The 15,834-nt window shown below is 43.4% G+C and overlaps 1 protein-coding gene across 2 annotated transcripts; it reads left to right on the top strand.

Moving 5' to 3' along the window:
* Positions 1 to 106: 106 nt before the first annotated feature.
* On the top strand, positions 107 to 15,332 carry kiaa1328 (KIAA1328 ortholog). 2 transcript variants are annotated; one of them, XM_071516580.1, is made up of 12 exons: positions 107 to 173; positions 563 to 598; positions 706 to 971; positions 1,186 to 1,286; positions 1,471 to 1,586; positions 6,813 to 6,937; positions 7,713 to 8,107; positions 8,261 to 8,479; positions 8,688 to 8,783; positions 8,880 to 8,980; positions 9,253 to 9,364; positions 14,938 to 15,332. In XM_071516580.1, the coding sequence occupies exons 1-12, from the start codon at positions 119 to 121 to the stop codon at positions 15,164 to 15,166; spliced, it is 1,851 nt and encodes a 616-aa protein (XP_071372681.1). In that variant the 5' UTR covers positions 107 to 118; the 3' UTR covers positions 15,167 to 15,332. The 2 variants fall into 2 exon arrangements, with proteins under 2 accessions (XP_071372681.1, XP_071372680.1); XM_071516579.1 differs by having other exon boundaries at positions 119 to 173; positions 9,256 to 9,364.
* The last annotated feature ends 502 nt before the right edge of the window (positions 15,333 to 15,834 follow it).

Here is a 15,834-nt window from a genome sequence, read left to right as displayed (position 1 = left end):
GCCAATAGAACACGGCCATTTTCCGAGACTAGCCAATTGTCTCTTCGGCTACAAAAGAAAGGCGGGAGTAGAATTCCTTCGCAACGCTTGGCTCCCTGGGAGTGGCGGTTGTTTCAATATGGCGGCAGCAGCAACAAGAAGTGAAGATTCAGGGATTTTTTGGATTAATGACGGTATCCTCACAGTTCTATCTTGCACAGGAAAACGTAAAACTTTTAGAGAGAATGTCGGTGGTATCACAAACATTACTGCAGTCTCAGGGGGAATTGGGTTTTTATGAAATAGAAGACAGAAGTACGGTATCCATTGCGGTTTTTACATTTCCCCTTCCCTGGGGGGCTAACCTAAACTAGCATTAACGCTCTGTGTCATTAACAACCCGGTTATAACTAATGCTAGTCAGCGCATAAAGCTATCTAGATATCTATTTATTGCTGCGTGGTCGTAACAACAAGTTAACTTTTTCAAACTATTGGGAACTGGGGTGATTTAACTGTGATCAGACTTCACCACCCACAACTTTGACTGAACGTTAACACCAATGTCTTTCTTTTTTACATAGTATCTGATGAAGAACAGCCCATGGTGTTTGTTCCTGGTGAGTCTCAGTGACATTGTTTGGGCACAATTTGAGACCTTACAGTTTCTCTACCACTTGTCAACATAGAATCCTTTCCTTGTCTGTTTTTTATCAAACTGTCACAGGAGTGAACAGAGAGGTGAAGTTTCAGACTCCTTTCAGGTTGGGGCCGAGCAGCACCAGTGAGAGAGGTATCAAGATGAGGGCCAAACGTGGCTCTGAACGCAAGGCTGAGGCTCCATTGAACAAAGGTGGCAAGAAACAGGGACACTTGCAAAGTGGTCCCTCTGTGGTTTATACTACGGGAAAAGGGTTGCTCCATCCCAACACTGCTATAGCCATGGAACACACCCCATCCCCAACCTCTAGTAACTTTCTCCCCACACCACAGGTAAACCAATAGCAGTGCCTTTTCTGTTTTTCACTTCCCTACATGGATCTAAAATGAATTTGAGTATATGGAAGAAGGCATGTGGGCAGTCTGAATACTCTTTGGGAACAAAGAAGGGTGTACTGAATGTGACTGACAGCATCTCACGATCAGTCTCTGTCAGTGTCTGTATTACTAGTTTGTAATACCTGCTAACCATTTGTCTTTTGTGCAGATAATGCCTGAGACCAGCAAAGCTAAGAGCCAGGCCTGTCTGAAGGACCTCTGTCCCGAGGATAAGCGCCGCATTGCGAACCTCGTCCAAGAACTAGCCAAGTAAGGCACTGAGCTCTTTAAATATAGTGAGTGTTAATGTGCTTGTGTGTACATGGAGGCCTCAATAATGATAGCTGATTAAAATGTGTAATTTTGTTTTCCTGCATGTCTTCACTATTTGCACTGTTGGGATACAGAATGTTGTCCAGCCATCCTCTAAGACTGTTATTTCCATGTTCTCCAGAGTTAGTGAGGAGAAAGAGGAGTCAGTCCAGCGGCTGAAGGACGAACAGGAAAACTTTGAACGCAAGATCCAGCAGCTGGAGCAGCAGAACCTTCTCATAGTACGGGAGAGAGAGAGTATCCTTTCCATGTTGGCTGAACAAACAAGACCACACCAGTGTTTTATCCTGTATTTTTTATGCAGTGGTGGTTAGTGGTGATTTCCATATCTGTTCCTGTTTCCACCCTCTTCCAGCCAACATGAGTATTCCTTCTGGAGTGTGAAATGGAAGAAAGGGTCACTTCTGCAAAGTCTCTTATTTCCTCATACTAAGATGACAGATCTGTTTAAGTACAGTATATGGATTCACCACTGACTGTACAGTTCTGCTATTGCTATATGTGCTATTCCTCAGGACAGCCTGCAGGGGGCAGTGTTGACTAAGGTGAGACCATCCAGTTTGCTTCAAATGGTGGAGAACTAGAGCTGATTCATTTGACATGTATGATGCCTGCTGCAGTTCTCCAAGTGCTTTTAGCTGATCCTTTGTTATGTACAGAATCAGTTTATTGGTTGAGCCATGTAATCAAAAGATAAATTTGGTTATTTCCAGACGAGACTAGAGCGTTTCCTTTTGTCTTGTATATTTGTAACCTTCCCTGGATGCCTGAATGTAGAATGTCTCTTTCAGCTCCTTCTTACATGATATCAGGTGTATCACCAGCTGATTCTTGGTTGTCTAACATTAGGTTTACTATCGGAGCTCCAGCTGTAGTCTGCTGTTTTTCTGCACCCTGTGGTCCACCTACTGCCCTCTTAACGATTCCACTCAGGTCAAACCAGAGCATGGCCAGCAGTCAATTTAGGTTGAAAAACACTGCAAAATATGAAGAGTAATTGACCCGGCTGGTAAATTGCACGATTGGCAACGGCGGCAGGGAAAATTAGGAAAGCACAACTCAATTAAAGGCACTTTGGCTCGGAGACTTGGCATTTACACCAAACTTCTAAACTCCATTAAAAAGGCATTTGAGAGGAAAAAGTGTTCGGATCAAAACACCTCAGGGGGCATAGCGTAGTCTTTTAAAGTGCACGCAAGAGTCATGAAGGCTCTTCTCAGGCAGAAGGTTCCGGCACTTCTCTGAAAGGTTAAGGAGACACCAAAGGCAAACATACTGAAGGAGAGTGTTGTCAAGTCTAATTCCATTACGCCTGAGCTTATCTTATCTAACCAAGATTCTGGGTTATCAGAGGTATAAAGGATGCAGGGCTATATCTTAGCCCCAAGCTACCTAGGATGAGAGGGAAAAGTACCCCTGATATTTTGCGTGTTTAGCTGACATTTGGAACTGACTGGCATGCAGGATTAAATGTTGGGTTTTAAAAAGCAAGGATGCCTTTTGTGCTTCAAGGCATGTTGGCTCGGACAGGAGTCAAGGTGGCGTTGCTAACACGGCGCACCATGCCACTTTCTGTTTCCAGAAAAAGGCACAGCAAGTGCCACAGCTAATGCCATTGATTTGGTTGAAACAAATTGGAGGGAATCCTTAGGCCATGGAGTGTGGGGAATTGCAGCCCTGCTAGAATGTGTCATTGAAAAATGTCTCAAGTTGGGCTAGAGGAAGGCCAGTGCCAAATCCCTCTCAAGTTTTAGATGTACAACATTTAGAGTGTGGTGAAAGTTATTTCTTTTGCTGATGGATTAGGAATATCTATATCTAAATTATACACCATTGTGCAAGAGGCATTATTTTGTAGATTGTCATAATTTAACCAATTGCTGCTCTACCACGTAAATAAAAATACCTAACAGAATTTTAAAGCCCCACCTGTGTGTGTGTGTCTGTGTGTCTGTGTGTGTGTGTGTGTGTGTCTGTGTGTGTACACACAGAGAGGTGTTGCTGAATGCAAACAAGTACAGATTACAGTCCCATGGCACATTAATGGTCTTGCAAGCTACAGCTAGCTAGCAATGTTGATGGTGACGTGAATTGTCTAAGATAAAGTAGAAAGAGTAGTTCTGTCTGAATACAAGAAGATGATTATAGGAATTTGAAAATTCACAGCTAAGGTGTGAGGATTCCTAGTTGATGTTAAATTTTCACAAAAATAGAACTTACACTTCCCTTTTATTAAGTAGATACTGGTCAATAAACAGCTGGTTTGATTTGTAGATAATGATTTTCTCAAGTGATGCAAACTGTGATGAGGTTTGATGGAGCACAGGTATAAGGAGTATCTGATGCCTGGCTGTCTGAAAAACATTTTCACAGGGAACCAACTTGTCCCCCACTCATTGGTTTTCTTTCTAAATCATATGTGTTTAGATCATTGATGCAGCAAATCTAAACTCTATTTTGTATTTTTGTTTGACTGTCACAATGTTGGCCATATTGACATTCACATATTTGACTGTCTCTAATCTTGTTAGACTGTGCGATGATAAGAATTAGTTACTTTGTAATCTAACAGACATGAAGAGATCTTGGTAGAGCTAGGTGAACCCAGTTAGTATCTGGATGGTGTATAGGACAACACCACAAAGTTATTCATTAAGTAATCTGTAAGGCATTACTCTCAAATTTCAAATATACTATGATGACAACCATGAGGAACATGGGATAGCTGCACTCCAGAACACAGCAAGACTCGGTCTCAGTTTACCATTTTTTATATTTTTGGCGTCATCAGGATAACGCATTTCAGCATAAAGCCTTCATCAGAGCACCAATGATATAATTGAATTTGATATATACATTTTTGTAGACAGGTAGCCCATTATCAGCCCAGGTTATGGTTTTGGAGTAATCACTCCAACTGTTGTATGCTGCTCATTGTTGGTATATTATTGGCATATATGCCATAGACCGCAAGAGAATTTGTACAGATGTGATGTCTAATGATTCAGCCAATAGGAACTTGATCTGTGCCTAATAGAAATGATATTACATTGCAGTTGCAAACATCTCAATGAAAACAGCTGAGAATGGTTATGCCAAATAAAGGTTTGCTTTTCTATTTTGCTATGTTTGGAATTTTAAACAAGTTTTCAAAATAGATTATTTGCTGATCTGTGCAGTTGTTTGTTGGTTTATTGTGTGCACTGCACACACATTTCTCTTCTCCAAATTCAGTAGTACTAAAGCAGTTATGTAAACTGTCCTCTTACATCAATTCCCCATCATTGGTTCCTTACACACACACATTCACACACATCAGTCTCCGCCCCCGTTTCTCTCACATTTCTGTTCAGGCTCAATCTGTTTGGCACAGTGTGCTAAAGCAGGCTTTAAAATATTCCCCCCTCCTGCGCAAATTTGTTCCACCTTGAAGTGGATTTCATTATTTCATTTGGGTCTTGGCCTGACAGGGGAGTGAATCATTTTGACAGGCCCTGTCTGAAGCCTCTTCAACCCAAGCCCTTGATTCTGTGTATTTTTGGAGCAGGGGGGAGGAGTAAGTCATCGCCGGTGCTTTGCAGCTCTGATGTAAACTAGGGGCTCGCCGAGTGCTCGGCCCCGATTGGCTGATGTCCAAGGCTGTGGAGGAAGCATGTTTAGTGTAGCGACGGGCAGAGAGGTGGAATCTTATCAGCGTCGCTCCACTCGGTCCAGATTACCTAGCGCTTGCTGTCCAGGGACTGCGTCAGCCCGTCAACGCATTAACACGCGTTACCTTCGTTCATAGCATTGGGATGCTGTAGTGCTGCAATCGTGTCGGCAGCACAGATAGACTGTGTGTGTATTTTTGTTTGTGTGTGGGGATGGCACAGTCGGTGATAGCATGACACTGTACCAGATTTGTATGCTTTGATCCCAGTCCACTTTTACTGCAATGGAGTGTATATTTGTGTCCACTGGAAAACACATTTGTTTTAGTCATGAAAAATCATGAGGATGTGGTGTTTGAAATATGAGCAGAATGCAGTTTTTGACTCAACGCACAGAACTCTGTATCTCAGATTGAGACGAGGTGTAGTCGTATAACCATATTCAGTATCTCCCCTTCAAGACCCCTATTCATGCTGTATAAATAGATCTCCCAGCACAGGTTTACATGATGTGATGCCCTTGTGATGTCCTTGTGCTTCCATATAGAACTACTTCCATGGACATTATCAGTGCACGAGCCTTAGTTAGATGGAGGGTTAAATCAAAGTGTTTCCTCACCGTTTCCCCCAGTGTTTATGGAAGCTGCTGCATTGCAATTGTCTGGCGTCCAGCCCTCAATTCAAAGTCATCCCTGCTCTCTTCTCCTTCCCTCTCTGTTTCATTTCCACAGCCTGATTGAAGTCTTCTGACACCAAAGTGTTTTCTTATGGAGCGTTCCGCCGACTGTTCCTTCAATACAACTCTACTTTGAACTTTGATTTGCTCTTAAAATGGGGGCTTTTTTTTTTTAAAGCGATGTTGAGAAACTCATCAGCTGGGGGAGCAGGGCCACCATCATAAAAGGATATGGCCTGGAGGAACACACTTTATGGTCAGCTTCGGGTGGGAGTGTGTGTACTGCTTGCTTTATTGTAGCGTTTGTGTGTGGGCTGTTTCAGCGCAGCTGGGAGAATTGTGTTCTTGTGTCTGAGTGTATATTTGTGCATGTGCTAGAAAGTGAGAGTTAGGCCTATATTGCTTATTGAATATGTGTGTGTGTGTGTAATTTCCATTCTCATGCTCATTATCTTTGTATGTGTCGGTGTGGTGTGGCGCGGCGCCGCCACCGTCATTAGTGGGCTCCTGAGGCGCAGCAGTGGTTCCGCTCCAGATTAGTTTTCTCCTGTCTGCCAGCTCTCTGTCTGGCAGATAGCCTGGCACGGCACTGCCCAGCTCAGCTCAACACAGCTTGGCCCGACCCAGATGGTGAAAGCTCTGTGCCACAACAACAACTTTGATTTTGCTGGCCACTTTTCCCCTCTCTGTTTTCAACTTTGCTGTTCTCTCTACTTTCCCAGTCCAATGTGCAATTGATGGCAGACACAAGGCTTGAATTCTAATTGTCAATCTAAATTCAACGTCCTTTTTTTTCTTTAAAATATAAAGAAGTTGCACAAGAGAACTTTCTCTGTTTCCTTTTCCAAGTGAGTTCTATCTTAGAAGCCATATAGGCCTAACTAAGTTTTCTCAGTTTGCATTTTTATTTCCTGGAACTGACATTTCATCAGTAACTGTTTAGGCCAGCATCAGTTTCAGCAACAGAACTCATTTAGTACATACTCAAAATTTCATGTAAACCAGTGCCTAATTTTTCTCAGCTGAATCCAGGGATTGCTTTAATGTTGTAGACCAGTTTGAGGTGGCTTGAGTTTCTGTTGAGTCTAGTTTAGTTGCTGTTGAACCTTGTTTTTTCCTTAGCCTTTTGTACTCCAGGCCTGCACCAGCAGTACAGGGAGTGCCAGGAGTTACTTGGGCTCTACCAACAGTACCTTTCCCAGCAGCAGGAGAACCTCAACCAGTCCATTGCCCAGCTCAGCCAACCTCCAGCACACAGCAAGGTATGGGGAAGAAGCTGCGTATGTATGTTAAATGTATGTGTGTACACAAATTGACTGACTGTCCCTGACTTCACGTGTTGGTGTGCATCATGAAGAAAGAGAGAGGGAGCAATAATGTGTGTGTTCCCTAGTGAGTCATCTTCAAACAACAGCCCTGTTTACCATCCATCACAATATGCTCCCCACTGACACACACTCAGACGCATAAAAACACTTGGTAACATGTAACAGCACATTGTCCCACCACCAAGTGCCTTAACAAAGCATAACAAATCACCTCAGAAGTACACTTCAATCACTGGTCTGCTCTGACTACACATAGCACAAACCTCTCAAGGTGACAGTTTAGAAGCAAAGACGCCTTCCTGGCCTCAGCCTCTGTAAGGATAGATGACTTGGCCATCCCCATTGTCCTACAGTGGGTCTGAGTAATGTGTGTTTGCCTGCTCTCCGACCCTTAGCGAATTAGTCACAGTCTCTTCCCCAGTCGACTATAAGATGGGCTTTCCTCCTTATGTTTATCTCATAATGTTCCTGACCTTGGCTTACCTGCCGGTTATGCTCAATTGAAAATCGCCCTCTTAATCTTGTGGCCACTGTCCAGTTTACAGCTGTAAAGGATGATTTGCATTTCTCCTGCAATAATAGCAGCAAAGGCATACATTAGGGAATTATGGAGCAGCATAACTTTCTTGGCTGAAATAGTCTATCAATTTATTAAAAGCTTCCTAAATGGGCCAACATGCATTCATTGTCCTCTTTGTTCTTTGTCTAGGTGTCCAGTAGTGAGGGAGCTCCCAGCAGAGTGAACGGCTCAGTGTTGGATGGCTCATACCTCGGCCTTGCTGCTGATCGAGCAGGACGGCCTCAAGTGCACAGGAGGGCTGATGGAGGAAGAGGAGCAGCAAGGACCTTCAGCGACCATGCCTCTCTCTCAACCATGACAATTCACAACTCCTCTTCCAGTGAGAGCGGGCGCACTTCGACTGAGAGGCCAGTTAAACAGCACAGTTTTGAGAAAGGGGGGCGGAGCGAGCCATGCTCAGAGTCCCACCATATATGTGAGCACTACGTAGGCAATGGCTACAGAACACACCCAGAGAGAACTGATGATGAACCCCTGCTAGAGAATGGCCACTATGGCAACCCTAACCAACATAAGTGTGACAGGTACAGCAGTACACCATACTGTATGCTTTGTCCTGTGTCATCCCACATGATCACATAACTTCCCATGAGTTTCAGTCAGTTGTATCTTTCATCAAGAAACAAACAAGAGGAGTATTTAGATCTTAAGCTGATGAAACATGTATTCCCACCCAGGGTTCCCAGTGGGGAGGCCATGGGCCCAGAGGCTAAGGAAGCCCTTACTCGGCCCCTGCTGGGTCACGAGGACTGGGAGGAGAAGAGGCACCAGCTGCTGCTCCAGAAGATGCAGCTGGAGATGGAGAGGGAGAGGCTGCAGGCACGGCTGGCAGAGCAGGAGGATCAGCTCCGCAGACAGAACCAGCAGCTACGGCAGTCGCGACTTGACTACAACAGGTAGAATACAGAAGCTAGAGGGAAATTGCTTGTATCTGATGACATTGTAAGTTTCCATCTACTGCTTAACCTAGATGAGGCATCATTTGATAGTGATCGCTAGATTCCCCTTTTCCCAGTGTCTTTTTGTTTCCTCAGTGTCCGTCATTGCAGACCTGCAGAACCCTAATCCTCTTTCTGTTTCTCCCTCTCTCTATTTCCCTGCCAGGTTTCAACAAGCCACTCAAGCTGAGCTCGGCAGCTCAATCACTAGAAATGGAGCGCCACAGCCAGAAGGTCTTACAAACCGCCATTCACCTTCCAGGTAAAGCCAAGTCAGACACAGACAAATTCGTACATACACTTCAGTCACACAAACAAAATCTTAGTCAACTGAATATATTGTGTCTGTGGTCTGCAGCGCCTGTGAAGACGTGGAGGTACATCCTGCAGAGACAGCCTTACATGAAGAGCTCCTACAAACTTCACCCACCCCTCTGCACAAAAGCATTCACGCTTGTGGTATGTTGTAAGCACATATTTTCAGTTAGAAATATGTGCTTACTTGTTTCCACATAGAGGAACCACTCTGCTAAAAACAAAAAAACACACTCAGGCCTCTTGAGAGTTTGATTTTCTTCAGACAGTATTCATTTGACTACTCATGTATGCATGAAAAATTTTGGTGAAGCACTCCATGGGGCTAATTTTTAAAACTTTCTTATGCTTGCGTAGGTCCCTAGCCTTGCTACTCTCATTTCTAATGCAACACTCCTAACTATTGCATCTCCCAGCAGAGGCCTTACAGCGGTCCAGAAGGGACATGGCCACGTCTCCTGTAAAGGCCCCTGCCAGCCTCAGTAAGCCCACCTCAGTGCCTGTGATACCCAGGACCCCCGAGGCTAGGTAACACATCTACACTGAACATCATCGAAACATACACCACAAACCATTTAGCTTTTATTCTAAAAAAAATTTAGCACAGTGAAGCAATACAGTGGTATCTATTTTGCTGGACTTATTGAAGCTTTTTTCCTGGGTTAGCATTTAGCTTTAATACTTAGCAAGCAGCACAAGCTCAAACCAGCTATAATTGTTGATGTTCAGCAGTGGATGTTATCAGACATGAAGCATGATGACCTTTAGGTTAACTCATCTTCAGTTGAAAAGCACTAGGACTGGAGGAAACATTACAGTATTAGCTAGCCTGGTAGAATTTGCTTCCCAGATGTACTGCCTGTGTGCTTAAAAATGTGAGAACACAAATACCTATTAAAAAAAGAGTGGAAGTGCCTATTGCTCTTTGGTCAACAATGAAAAGCAGCACATGTGAGCACTTAATGGCTGCAGTATGAATGTGACCCTTTGTCCTGTGCTAGTTTCAAAATCTAAATGGAGTCTTCTTCAGGACTAACTAGGGCTTCAGTACTATATGAAAGTCTGAGTGAAAGTTTTTCTCCAGGCTTCTTCCCTGTGAGAGACTGAGTGAAGTTTATTTGCAGGCTAGCTGGCTGCAGTATTTATTTATTCTTTATTGTTTTTTTCTGATCCCCATTAGTAAAGTAACTGCTATTCTTCCTGGCGTCCTCAACAAACATTACCAGTATTACAACCCAAATATATAATACAAATAAAGATAAAGACTTGTAAGGTGTAAAGCTTTTTCCTGGGTTTGCAGATGCTGCAGTGTTAGAGGCTAAATGATGCGTTTTCCTGGTCTAGCTAACTTTTCGAGCTGTGAGAGGCTAAATGAAGCTTTTTACTGGGCTAGCTAGCGCTGTGGCCAGGCTGTCAGGAGCCACGCTGTGTTCCATTAGTCGGCCTAGCAGGGACCCAGCAGCAGGTGTAATTGAACAGACTTCTGGATGCACACACTGCCCTCCCTTCTCTCTCTGCCACAGTAATGAGACAGCGAAAGCAAGGGAGAGAGAGAGAGTGAGAGATGTTAGGAGTGTGTTTGAGGGTGAGAGAGGGGTGAGAGCATTGGATAAAGTGAGAGATGGGAAGAGAGAAAAGTTAGAGTAGGTTGAGATGGATAGAGCTGGAAACAGTGAGAAAGATGTAAGAAGGGAGAGGGGGATCGAGGACAGGAATGAATCATTGAGTGCAAGCGTCAGACTCTCCAAGAAAAGGGAAGGAAATTCATTACCGTTTTTCTTCCACCCTTTATGTGGAACAGTAATTAATGTGACAGCGTGTCGTCTTTGCTCGTGTGTGTTTGTGTGCGTGCGCGTGCACATGCCTGCCCGTGTGTGAAGACTCCTAAGTTGGTGTGGCATTGTAAATGAAAAAATGTCAGATATTAGTAAGTCATTTGTAAAGAGAAGAGTGTTGCTGCAGCCCAAACATTTTTTTTCCCTTTTATTGCTTGAGTTATTATTTCTCCTCAAAAGGATATTATTCTGTCTTTCTTTCAAAGCATCAAATCCAAATTTCCTCTCCCCTTTTTCCTCTGACAGTGGTGGTTGATAGAAGACAGCTGTAAGATGGCTTGCCCCCTCACTTTCTCCTGAAGGATAGTTCCTCAGAGCAGCTGATAGTTTTCAACTTCCTATGAGTAACTCTTAAACAAAGCAGCGCGTGGTCCAAGTTCAACTGTGAGCTCCAGCAGATGGCTATTAATTCCAGCAAGGGACCCAGGGTATCAGATCGTATTATAATCCATTTATACCTCCAAAGCCTATTAAAACCATTGGACTCTTGGCTACACACAGTGGTTGTTTACTGCCAGTAGTGAGGAAGTCTGCTTCTCAGATGCCTTTTGTGGCTTTCTTGCACCATGATTTTTCATGTGCAGCTTTTCAGATAGTTGTTGTAATCCCTTGGTAATCCACTGATTTGGATTGGACATGTTATTTTTTTCCCCACAACAGCTACAACTGACCTTGACTAAGCAAAAGCTCCTCAATTGGTATCCATAATTCAGAACATGAAAAACTCTGACATATATTGTAGTGAATGAAATGAAGGCTATATGCTTTGGCTCTCAGCCTCTTTTTAGTCAGTTTAGCCAAGAGACCAAAGACCTTGTCAGAACTCCTTGATTTTGAATGAGAAGTGAAGTCATCAGCTCCCCATCTCACCTGCGCTCTAATCCAGACCTAGCAAAAACACTGAAAAGCTGCTCTCTTAGGTTAACAAGTACCAGCAACACTAGCTAATGTTGGTACCATAAATATTTTATTGTAGTGCGCCGCATGGGAATAGCTCCTTGCATGCCAAATCGTGATATTTTATGTTGTTAAGAGAATGGAACCATGTCCTTTAGAGATTTCTTCTACCTGGCATGATGCCAGTGGTCACTGTGGGCCTTAAGTAGAGAGGGGCTTTGGACCTTTTGAACGACTGTAGTTGAACTACTGCAGCAGTTTCATCAAATGAAAGGGGTCTCTCTGTGAAAACGAAATCTTTGTGATTATGTTGTAACAAATGATTGAGGAGTTGTCTAACCAGAAACTGCAATCAGCGTCTTCAAATAGGAATTAAACGTTGGCAATGTAAACCAAATAATCCACTGGCTTTGGTGGAAAGAGTGGATAGCATTGTCACTATGCAGTGATGTCACAACTGGCTTTATTTTTGTTGAAAATTTCAGCCAGTGTTTTGGCTTTTCTTCCTGTATAACTCTTAATTTCATGCTACTGCCGTTGTGCAAACAAAAAAACCTGAGGAAAATATACAACTCATCATCTGTAACAACAAAAAACAACACTGCCAGATCCTAGTGAGCAAAATGGATCAATTTCAGTCTGGAAAAAAGATTATCTTATTGTAAGATTAGGCTTGTTACCTGAACCTTTCCCTTTCACTTGGCAACAAGCCCCTGGTGACCATCAGATCTTAACCAATTCAATCTTTATGTGCAAATTGCAAAACGAAGCTGGGGTTAACATTAAGTGACCTCCTTAATCCTTTCATGAATCCTGTGCTAGTTAGTAATGAGAGAGTTCCAGCGCCCCCCGCCCTTCTCCTCTCCATCCTGCCTGCCATTGCCCGCCTGCTATTGATTGGCTGGGAAATTGACATGCGGGATATATGCAGTGGCCATTATAGGTTTTTTATCTTACTGTTTGGACTGCAAATGAAAGTGGGCGCCGGGGCGAGACGGCTATCTTTAATGAAAGAGAGGAGCCAAATAACCAGTGAAAGTTACGAGGGGGAAGAGAGTGGTGGGGAGAGTATGGAGAGGAGCTTTGTGGAAATGTTATCTGGCTTCACAGAGCTAGGAAAGTACCACACACTAAAAGTATTGGTGCATTAGGAGAATATGGGATTGTGAGTGTGAAGCCCAACAGCATGATTTGTTATACTCAAAGGGGTACCATTCGTTGGAAAGTATTTGAAGGCAGAATAGTGTGTAACTGATGTTTGTTCTGAACTACTTATGATAGGACCTTTTTATTTTTCACACCCAGCTCATAGACATCAAGAGCTCAATTAGTCATTTTGACGAATCTATGTAGTTATTAATTGTGCATGCACAATGAAGTGCCATTGTCTATCAAGTCAGTTTTCTGCAAATATGTCCCATTCCCTAAGGCTTCTTTAGAGGTGATGGTCTCAAACATCCATCATTCTATTCTAGTGACGGGCACAGAAGCTTAAAGTATCTTGAAAACAGTGACCTTAATGTTGGTGATGCAAGGCCTGCCTACAGGGGCTCTCAAATGACCCAACATCCCCAAGCCAAAGCTTTTTTTTTTACAATGACAGAAATGTGTTGTGTTCCCGCTAGTGTTTGTCCGTGCATTTTTTTTTTTCTGTATGCACGGAGCAGTAAAACAGATTTGCCAGGACTCCCTTGGGGGATATTAATATCGAGCAGCAATTCACAACTTTACCTCGCACAGGACACAGCACTGGAGCCAAGAAATGAAGTTCTTTGTTGCACTATATGGCCCTCCGAAAATCTATTAGCATTCTCTCTAGCCCTCATGCAATCTCTGTGCTACCAGCCCCCCCTCCCTCTGCACCCACTATCACCCCCCCCCCCTCCTGCCCAAACTGTACCCCCCCTCAACTCCCCTTGTTATAGATTGTGACCGCCGGTAAGTGATGCATTATTCATTACCACCATGTCGTCCGTTGATGGATGGCTGTTTGAGAGCCCTGTCCGTTAAATAAATCAACAAATAAAAATGCAAATTCTCACATTTCGAGAGAGGGAACTCAGCCAAAGTCCCTCCCTCACATCCCCTCCCAGCCTTCCTCTCTATCCACAAAGCCGCACTCCCTTTCAATCTCTCTCTCTTACAGGCATATACAGGCACACACACACACACACAAACACACTCTCTCTCTCGCTCTCTCTCTCTCTCTCTCTCTCTCTCTCCCCCTGCTAACTGCTATTGACAGGCAGAAGGAGACCAAATGAGGAAGACAGATTTACTTACTTGAGCTTCAATCTCTCTCTCTTTTCAGCAGCTATCATCCCCTCAGCCGACTCTCCCTCATTCACTTTCTCTCTCTCACACTCAAGCATGTGCATACATTAATTCATGTTGCTAGAGCAAAATATGATGGTTAGCCTCTTAAAGCTTTTCAGTTTTCGATATGTGGCGCCTCAACTTAGCAATGTGAAAGCTTGACATATCAAGGTCCATCTGTAGTTACGTGTGGAGGAACTCAAATACGGCCTGATTGGAAGCCCCACCAGTATGTCTGTCTTCTGACCACCCACATGCATGCCAACAAGTACATGCCAACGATCGCTCTTACCTGAGAGAGCTGTGCGCGGATGCAAATCGATGCTGCTTAAAACGAGCAGAGAATTATGTTAGCAACATCAGTGGAGCGTGCTTTAAAGAATTCATGTTTTGTATCTGGAATGCTCGTCGTTCGACTGTGTATACACTGAATAATTTATCAAGCCAGCCAGACTGAGGGATTGAATCTCTATTAGCTTAATCTCCCCCGTTTTGGTTTATTTATTTCACTGCACATTCCCTCATTTCTATTCCAGGAGCGAAAGCACCGGGTTCTCTCTCCCTCTTTTCTCTCGCACCTGTAAGGAGCTGTGCTTTTCTGCTGGGCCGCCCCAGTGGTTTTGACTTGTTAACGCTGCTTGTTAGGGTTCAGTAGACACTTCAGCAAGAAACATTTTGTTAACATTTTATTCGTATAGGGATTTGCTTTCATATTGTCTGTGTTAACAAGTGAAAGGTGAACAGCAAATATTCTAGTACAAGCGTCAAGCTACAAGTATACTTTAGCCTTGTGCGAGTGTTGTTGGTCTCTTGGCTCGCAACTTCTCTGCTTAACTTTGGGGGCACGTAACTGGCTGTCTTTGTGTGCAGTTTTCTTAAGAAGGCTGTTTTTTTACATTGCAACAATGCAAGCTTTTTCATTTACCAAAACAAGCATATTGTATTATGTATCTGTATTATGAATGTAGCTTAAATTTTGGCTGAGATCATGTGAAATTTGAATTAAATTGAATTAAACAAAACGCCTCAAAAAATTCACTTAATTCTCCCCAGATTGGACTCTTCCATAATGGAGTTGCTGAAGGTCTTCAGTCCCGTCTCTGTGCAATGCCCACCCTCCACCCAAAGGCACAAGGTGCAACGTAGTGCCCACAGAACAGCCTTCAGTCCCCCCCAGCCGGCCCGCACAGCCCTGCTCTCCCCTGCTGGGCCTTACCCCCAGAACCCCCAGCAGGACCTGGAAGAAAGCCAAATGCTGGAGGAGATCTTCTTCATTTGCTGATGGGGATGTGCGTGAGGAGTGGGGGGGTCTTTTCCCCTTTTCCCACTTTAAAGCCAATTACTTGATATTCACCTTTTTGGTCTTAACTTTTTATGTGTCTTATGTTTAATTTTCTATTGATGTTCTAAACAAAAGTGATCATGATGTTGTGGATTGTACTCTTGTAATACACTAGTTTTTAATATAAATAAACGATTATTTATTTACAAGTGGTTGTCCACCCAGTTTATAATTGATTTCTTACTTTGCCGTTAGATGAAAACTCCATTTACTCAAGTTATCCAATGAGCTACATTGATTGTCCTCAGTGACTTTGACAGTTATGATGCATAAACAGTAAGACTGAACTTCATGCTGTGCAATCCTACATTGTAAAGGTTGACTTAATTAGTAGAAGGCAGTCAGATTTAAGTTACATTGACTTCTTGACCCTGCAACTTGCCATGAGGATTTGGAATCAAGTCTCATCTCTGTTAGTTTCACAGTTATGGCTAAAAAAATGACAATCGTCTAACGGTGGAAATCCTACATCGGGATTGCCACCAAAATCTAATGAGTTGTTCCTTTCCAATCTGAATGAATTGTTCCATCCTATCTGTCCACCAAATTTCATGGAAGTCAACAAATGGACAACAAACTAACGGGCGAAAACATAACCTCCTTAGAGG

This window comes from Centroberyx affinis, unplaced genomic scaffold (genome assembly GCF_046629955.1).
Source record: "Centroberyx affinis isolate AG114_WGS23_722 - 3 ecotype Tasmania unplaced genomic scaffold, CSIRO-AGI_Caff_v1 ptg000409l_1, whole genome shotgun sequence".
In the NCBI taxonomy this organism is placed as follows: Eukaryota; Metazoa; Chordata; class Actinopteri; order Beryciformes; family Berycidae; genus Centroberyx; species Centroberyx affinis.
The sequence above is the reverse complement of the archived record's forward strand: the minus strand, read 5'-3'. Positions and strand labels throughout refer to the sequence as shown.

Excerpts from the sequence above, each read along its gene's own strand:
- kiaa1328 (XM_071516580.1), top strand. The coding sequence starts at position 119 with ATGGCGGCAGCAGCAACAAGAAGTGAAGATTCAGGGATTTTTTGGATT. Across the intron at positions 174-562 it reads GATTTTTTGGATTAATGACG|TATCTGATGAAGAACAGCCC; the intron begins GTATCCTCACAG and ends TTTTTTACATAG. Across the intron at positions 599-705 it reads GCCCATGGTGTTTGTTCCTG|GAGTGAACAGAGAGGTGAAG; the intron begins GTGAGTCTCAGT and ends AAACTGTCACAG.